Source organism: Vitis riparia, chromosome 1, assembly GCF_004353265.1.
Source record: "Vitis riparia cultivar Riparia Gloire de Montpellier isolate 1030 chromosome 1, EGFV_Vit.rip_1.0, whole genome shotgun sequence".
Classification (NCBI taxonomy): domain Eukaryota; kingdom Viridiplantae; phylum Streptophyta; class Magnoliopsida; order Vitales; family Vitaceae; genus Vitis; species Vitis riparia.
This window is the reverse complement of record NC_048431.1, coordinates 7,477,141-7,485,977: the sequence shown is the minus strand read 5'-3', so window position 1 is coordinate 7,485,977 and position 8,837 is coordinate 7,477,141. Positions and strand designations below refer to the sequence as shown.

General features: G+C 34.3%; 1 protein-coding gene across 1 annotated transcript; it reads left to right on the top strand.

The window, feature by feature from the left end:
- Positions 1-7,122: 7,122 nt before the first annotated feature.
- Positions 7,123-8,564, top strand: LOC117923446 (ethylene-responsive transcription factor ESR2-like). The gene has a single exon (XM_034841737.1). The coding sequence runs from the start codon at positions 7,141-7,143 to the stop codon at positions 8,386-8,388; it is 1,248 nt and encodes a 415-aa protein (XP_034697628.1). The 5' UTR covers positions 7,123-7,140; the 3' UTR covers positions 8,389-8,564.
- Positions 8,565-8,837: the final 273 nt, after the last annotated feature.

Below are 8,837 nucleotides of genomic sequence, written 5' to 3'. Positions count from 1 at the left end.
CACTTTCCATGCGTGCCCTCTCTGTCTGCTCTCTCACACTGAACTTTACAGTGACACACAACATCCGCCTTCCTCATTTTAACATTCTGAAAAGGTGGGATCTCAGATAAAATGTTTCGAGGAATTGTGAATGAACCACAAACTCACAAGTTTTTTAATTTTTATTTTCTGAAAACAATGAGAGAGAATGAGAGAGATGTGTAGAGAGAAGAGTGCGTTGCAGTGTAGGGTATTTGGTTTGTAGTTTCAAAAAATGGGTCTGAAGCCGACAGGTATTTGACAATGGTCTCGTCCAAAGATCTTATATCCAACTCGTAGCTTGCTAAACAGTCCAAGAGGTACCCTTAGAAAATAATAGCATACAACTTTAAAGAGGACCCTGTTGTCAGTCTCCTTAACTAAGAACCAAAGGCCCCCACACTCACACCGCCACGCGTTCATTTCCCTTACCCTTTGATTCTGACCACCCAAACAGGAGATTTCCCAAGATGCTGTGCTTTTTCTAAGTCGGGCATAGCTACCCTCCTTTAGACTCCTAGGGTTGCCTGGACATTTTTGGATCTCGAAAAGGTCGGACGTTGAAGGTGACTGGGAGAGAGCGGGAGAGAAAGAGAGAGATCGAGTTGGAGAGAGCTCGTCTTCTTGATTAGGGCCTGCACCTTCCAGTTTCCAGTTTCCAGTTCCCACCCGAATGTTTCAACAAATCTGGGACACACTCTCCACTATCCTCCATGGATTCAAGAATCCCTACTACAAAACCTTCAGTCACATGTCATTTTTTTTCTAACAAGGAGGCTTGGAGGGAGGGGACTTTTAGTAAGCCTACTACTCCACCCACCTTTTTCTTCTTCTTTTTAGCATCGAAATCTTAATCTTTGATCTGTAATGTGAATATATACTGTCACGTCTGAAAATAAGGAGACAGTAGAAAATTAAATAACTTGAGCTACAAGGACGAATCCATTTGCATTAAAATCTTGGAAAGAGAGATGACAATGTAGCAGTGGACATGCAGCACATGCTATGGACATAAAGCTAAGCTAGGTAAGTATTTATTACAGGTTTTATGAAATCCAGATCACTCACACATGTTAATGTTCGAATGGGCTATTCATCATCCAAAATCTTAATTTAAAAAAAAACAAAAAAATAGTTGACCTAGTGGATGGAATTACTGGTACACAGAAGAAAGGTAGAGTAGTGAGAAAATTGGAAATAAAAGTTGCTCATAGAGATTGGGGGGGTAGAGGAGGAAGGACCCACTTGTAGGTTTGTCCTGTTTGGGTAAGCGTATCTGGACGTCTGCCAAAAGGAATTGATCCAGATATGCTATTGTACGACGCATAACAAAAAAGTTGCAGTTTGAAACGTAACGAGCTCATCAGCTTCCAACACCAGTTTTCTATCCATTTCATCATTGCTATCTTCTCCTTTTGGTGCAACCACGCTCGCACACCCTAGATATTTTTAAAAATAACCCCTCTTCTTAGTTCTTACCAGCATTTAGAAAGTTCTCCATCTTACCTAATGTATTTTCTCACATAGCTATCTTATCATTTTTAGTAAAAAAGAAAAGCTTTAACTTGATTTGCTTTTGGTTCTATTAATTTTCAAGCACAATCTCTCTTAGACTAATAGCCTTTAACCCCATGTGGGATAAACCAACCATCCAGCTATAACTTACTTTCCCATTCATATCGGCTTGTTCATGTAACGTTTATATTCATTGTGCAACGTTAGGAATAATCATGAATTTATACGTATAACTTTAACCTTAGAAGCTATTATTCACATAGCATTTAAAGTATTAAAGAGACGTGTGATATATTATAACTATATCAAAATAAAAAAATCACAAGACATTCAAATTCAGATATTAAAAAAGTTTTATAAAAAATCAATAATTTCTTCCAAAAACTAATTTAAACTTCGAACACTCGTATTTAGAAAAATCATCCGAATACACTTTACTGTAACTTGTAATAACGTTAGAGAAAATTGATAAGAGAAAACATTACTAACAATGTACCAACACCGTATTGCTAATGAAAATGATTATTATAATTATCACTCATATTATAACACTTCGAAAAATATCCATCAATTCAATATAAAGCTATACCTAGATTAATATTTGCTTAAAATCATTTAAACTATTCAATTATTCATCAATGATATGTGCTACAATGGATGTTAAAATGTACAAAAATCTATATTTTCAATGATTTGTGCCCTCAACCCTTGCAAATTAAGTCAATGAATATATATATATATATATATATATATATATATATATATATATATATATATATATATATATATATATATATATACTTAAGTTATTAATAAGTTATTATAATTATTCAAAATTTGTTATTAAAATATTTTATTTTTATATTTTGATATTAAAATTTAATAAAATCTTTGTTAACTACAATCCATAATATATCTAAAAACAAATATTTATATTAATAATAATAAAATAATGGAAAAATAAATTTAAATTGTAGAAGTTATTAATTTTTATTCTAAATTTATTATTTTTTCAATAATAAAATATGAAAATAATATAAAGTTTGGAAAAAAAACAAATTAAATCTAAAATAAAAATAAATTTGAAAATAGAAAATAATGGTTTCAACTTTCAACTCAAAAGCAATCATTTTTATTTGAATAATAAACCATAAATAAAATAAAATAGAAAAAAAATAAAAATTAAACAAAAATTCATCATTATGTCAATGCAACCTTTCACTTATTTTTCTTCCCGCTTTTTCCTTTCTTCTTGTATGTATTTTCTTATATTAGATTGTTAGATAATATTTTTAATCACAAAAATATAATATTAAAAAGGGATTGCATCTTGAAATTAAAATAATAATAGTTATTTTATTTTTTTCTGTTAAAAAAATTAGACTAATCCAACCTACGGTAATCATCTTAGAGGGGAGGTGAAAAAGGTGATGGTCTATTTTTACAAATTTAAACTATGTAAATGTAAGAGACAAATATATGCAAGTATATGATAAAACAATACAAAGACAATTGCATATAAAGTAAAAAAAATAGGGAAAAAAGAATACAAACACAAGATTTTATAGTAGTTCGGCGTAACCTGACCTATATCCACTCTCCTCTAGCTTTAATTTTAAACTTGAAGTTCCATTAATTCAAGACTTCCAAACCAAATCTTCAAGTAATATAATTGAATTATGGTTTCAATCCACCCTCTTGGACTTTTGACTCCAAACACCTTTTACAGTCCTGAAGAGATACCCCACTCTTGAATAACCTTTTAAGGGATACCCCATACTTGAAAATCTTACTTTTAAAGATATACAAATAATTGATCTTATAAAATCCTAGTACAAAAACTCTTAATTCAAATGATACAAGAAAACTAAGATTGAATGATGCACTAAAGATATGCAAGTTTTAGAATAATGATACACTCAAAAACACTCTTCCAAGGTTTAAATATATTTAAAAAATATTTAAATATATTCAAAAAATGTTTGGGAAGGTTGAGTTCTTAAACAATGAAGATTTGAGGCCTTTTTATAAAGGAAAAAAAAAGTCAAACTAGTCGTTGGAGGTTCAATCGGTCGAGTTGGGGGTTGATCGGTTGACTAACCGTTAACATTTAATATTTGGTAGGTGACCGTTGGACTTCGATCGGACCTTGACCGGTTGAGGTGTGGGTCAATCGATTTTTCATCTGGTTGAACAACCATTATGGAAGAGAGAAGGTTTTTTGTACCACTCGACCGGTTGAGCTGGCGGTCAATCAATTACTCATCTGGTTCAATCGGTTGAGCCATTTTTAGCTCAAAAACTAACTTTTTCAATTTAAAACATTTTAAACGAATTTGATAAATATTTGACACAAGATTTTAGTTGAAAATATGATATCATCTAATTTTAAAAAATTAAAAACAAAATAACTCTTTGATGATTTTGGTGTATAAGTAAAGAATGTAATACATGAAAATCTTAATGCATCAACAACCTTACAAAGAGATCTTATGAAGTTTGAGGAAACCGTCTTGCCTAACCACACTTGAAATATAATAATTAATTTTAAACTTTATTTTGTTATCATCAAAATCGAGATTAACCAAACCTTGGTTTCACATTTTCAAATGTTAATTTATTCATTTTTTTTATTAAAATGATAATATTTTAGGTTTCCTTTTTTTTTTTTTTTAAAAAAAACTCCCCCAATTATACTATATTAAGTCGAACAAGTTAATATAATGTTTATAATAATCTTATATTTAATAGTAAAATTTTAATATAATTAGAGACCTTAATTAAAGTTTAGAACCACCCTATAATTATCATTTTCATAAAATAAACTATTAAAAAAATATTGAGGTTAAGAAGAGCTTGAAATTAACCAAAAATATGTATCTATGTATAAATTATGAAAGTTAAAATTTATATGAAAAGAAAATAAAGATGAACTAAAATTAATAGAAATAAATCAAGTGTTAAGTTGTTAACAATTATTTATAGATATTAACTGAGTGATAGTTAAATCCAGATAATAATTTTATAAAAATATTTAAGAAAGGAATAAAATTACAAGGAAAACAAGATAAGTATGAAATGAATAAAATTTATAAAAATAGGAGAGATTTTTTCCTCAACTTTGTGAAAAATAAACTCACACTTTAGTGATAAAAATATTTAGTTATTAAATAAAAATAATAAACTCATTACTCTAAAATAATTAAAAACTAAGAAAATTAAAGATTTTTCTTATTATTTTTATATTTTAGTAAAATAATATATAATATAATTATAAATAAATAAATAATGTAGGGTTTATTTGAACTTTAACTAATATTAATTCGAATATTTTTGAAGGATTAATTTTATTTATATTTGATTTAATATATTAAATTTTTATTGATTTGAAAATTTGAAAATTTGATTAAAATATAAAAAATAAAAAATTGAAAATGATAGTGAAAGTAGTGGATTGAATTTTAAAGTAATTTAATTATTTTATTTTAACACATACCTTATCCCAAGGACCTACCTCTTCCTATCTTGACAATGCAAATCCGAACACGTACTGGATAGAGCCGCGGAAGTCATAGTCCCTAATCATAACATTTGAGCAAGAGGAGAGAATCAAGTACCGCGAGATCAGAGTCTCAACCAAGCCATAAAGGCATTGACAAGTGACATTAGAAAGAATAAATCAAATACAGAGGAGTGAAAATATGTCCACAAAAATTTTAAAAATTATATAGCAACATTTAACATTCCATGGCAGCGTCTGCAACTGAGAAATGGGTGGCACCCAATTGATTCTATCTGGTCTGACAGGATCTTCTCTTGTCGTTGTTTCTCTCCTTTGCCGTCTCCACTCTCCACCGCCATTTGCAGATCTACTTATCAATCTTTCTAAATTATGATATTTTATTTTCAAGACATGAGAGACACCTACTGGTTTAATCACACTCCTACATGAAGTGACTTGCTAAAAAGGATTATTAATTAAGTGTTTATCAATATGCATGCATGAAATGAAACCTATCACCATGTTTTGATATGATGGAGTAGACGCCAGTGCGTTTAAATTCATCCTATTTATCTTATCTTCTGCCTTGCGTAGAGACAAAATTAGGGATATCATATGAGTAGTATTTTGGAAAACAGTCATAAGGATGGCGAGTGTGAAATGTTCGATGTAGTGTTTGAAAAAAGAGGAGGGAGGATGGTTATGGTTGCAATGGAAAGATCAGTTAGTGGGGCAGAGAAGGGAGAGATGGGAGGGAAGGAGATTTGTGTGGATGGTCAGTAGACATCTTTCCTCCTTTTTCTGACTTGGAGTACAACGCACTGCAAATTTAGTCTCCATCTGCCAACAGAACCTAAACCCCCATCCCTTAAAACCTATCAAACCCTACTAGAGACAAGTCCATGTGACCATAAAAATCCTTGGTTTTCAAACCCTCACGCTGCTGTAACTAATACCCATTAACTCCCTCTCCCTCCCAAAAGAAAAATAGCGGATACAAGTATGGAGATGTTAATTTGTAAAAAAAAAAAAAGGGAAATAATTGAATTTATTTAAAAAGATAAGCACCAAAGAGGGAGGAACAAGTTCTGAGCGCCGCCAGTGTAATCATTCAGAATGATAAACACAAGGACCCAGACCTCTCTCTTCAACTTCCCAGAAAATAATCCCTACTTGCCCGAAAATCCCTACTCTTTTATTACATGTTAGATGGAGATGTTCAGATTCAGAAATGAAAAGATATTTCCAATATTCTTTTTATTTTTTATTTTCTATATATATATATAAAGGTTTAAAAACGAGAAGAGGTTGATGAAAAGAGACCCATAATTACTCCAATTTCATTAAATCTTCAATCCACATCAATCAAATTCTTCCAGCCCAAAAACGACAACCTCTCTCCCACCTGTTTTTTGCTTTCTTTCATTACCCTCGGAAATAGCCGAAGGCAATTACTGTCCAATAGAGCTCTTAGCTGTCAAAGCCCCCTCACACCATTTTCCAAAAGTTGATGAATTTATAACAATACCAGTAACCATGATTTTTTATTTTATCTTTATTTTTCAAATTTTATTTTATACATACATACACGTAAAGTATGGAATTTTTATGCTCAGTTGGTTTTATGTCTCTTTTGGGGTAAGAGCAAGCTGGACTAGAGGGAGGGTGCTGAAAGGAGCGGGCACTTAATTTTGATTTTTGTATAAGGTCCCTTGACAGATATAGGACAAAAAAAAAATCAAATAACAAACTATGCATGCACATAGAGGCTAGAGCACCAGGAATAATGACCAAAAAAGGAGGAGGAGAAGAAAGAAAGCTACAGATATTGAAAGCAAGTGGACAAATATGATCACAACCCTCTATTGAGGAGGGTTGGCCCAGTAGAAGATCCTAGTCGTTAGAATATAAAGTGACCTTTTTTTTCTTCGAGTTTTGTGTTGCGTCGTGCATGAATAAATCAATCACTCCTCTAGCCATGTGTTATATACAACTATAAATACAACCACACCCACTACCCTTTCAAACCCCAGGTGCCAATTCTGCTTTATACTATTCTCATTGCTTGTTCCTCTGTACCTTCTTGTTGAAGCCCTGAACAGGAAATGGAGGAAGCCATGAGGAGGCTAAATGGGTTGACACAGACCCCTGAATCAGACCCGAGGGAAGCCTCTTCCGATCACCAAAAGAAGTGCAACAGCAGCGCCACCAACAACGCCGCCGCCTCCGCCGCCACCACCACCACCACCACTAACAAGAGGTGTTTGAGAGATGGCGGTGGTACAGGTGCGACCATGAGATACCGCGGAGTTAGGCGGCGGCCATGGGGTCGTTATGCTGCTGAGATAAGAGACCCTCAATCGAAAGAAAGGCGGTGGCTGGGAACCTTTGACACGGCGGAGGAGGCAGCGTGTGCCTACGACTGCGCCGCCCGAGCCATGCGTGGTGTGAAGGCCAGAACCAACTTTGTGTACCCTACTTCACCACCTCACCCTGCAACAGAGCATCTCCTCCCTTCATTTAATTTTTCAAAACAATCTCAGCCATCCATTAGGGATCTACCAGCTCGCCACTTTTCTCCCACTAATTGGTCATCTTTCTCCAACCCCCATGCGGCTGACTTCTCCGCCTCGGCACCCCACCCAAGCTCTTCTCTCAACATGCTTCTCCTTCGTGATTTTCTCAACTCGTCTTCCACGTCCTCGCTGTCTTCACCTCACCTCCCATTTAATGACCACATTCCATACGCGAATGCCTCTTCTCCATCTCTTGCTCCATCTTCTTTCTCGGGTTGTTCTTCGGTGAACCCATCTACCAATGCTACTCCACGAGCCGGTGATGCTACTCATAATAACACTACTGCTTTCCCCGGTTCTTGTCCGAGTCCATCGCATGTTGAAGACCATGTAACTTATGATCTAGGAGGTTCCACTGGAGCAAGCCAGGGAGATGATATGGACTTCTTCCCGTCAGAACCGTCCGACTCCGGGTTGCTGGAAGAGATAATCAGTAGGTTTTTCCCTAAAACATCAACCAAATTTTGCCACCCCACCAAAACCCTGAATTGTAACGAAGAGTCGGTGGGTGCAGCGGCGTCGCACCTTGGCGTTAATCATATACTCCATGACGCCAGGAGGGGTCTTGATCAAAATGATCGTGTTGGTTGCTGTTTCGATTGCCAAGGAGTTCCACATCAGTTTGAGAATTTTAATGGGACTAGTGGTTCGCAGGCGATTCCAGTACCTAACCAGCTGCCTATGAACTTCCATGCGGCGCCGGACTCGATGTTGGATGATATATTCCAGTATCCAGAACTTCTGAACGTTATTGCAGCTAGGGTGCAGAACGCTTGAAATCTTACAGATTTATGTCTCCCTTTGTGGATCATGAGACGTAACTGAATCCTGTTTTGAAAAGATTAGTTAATTAGCATTTTACTTTGCAATCCTCCATTAGCATCCAAGCTTTTAATTTCCATGTTATCTGCTTACAATACTTGTGATGGTATCTAAGTTTCCTTTGCATGACAGTCTCAACCAGCGATTCCGTAACATAAGTTTTTCCATTTTCATCCACATATACATCTAGTCTCCACAAAGTGGGTGTTTGTTTACTGCCCTTTCTCCCTTTTGAAACTGAAAACTGAAAAATTCGATTGATAGCTTTTGAGTTGACTTTCGAGTGCAAAAGCGGATGTGCTTTTCCTGCTTTCTGGGCTATATACTAATTCTATATGTATTCTAGCTTTTGTTTTGGGTTCCACAATCCAAGGTAAAACCCAGAGCGTACTTGAAACTTGAAA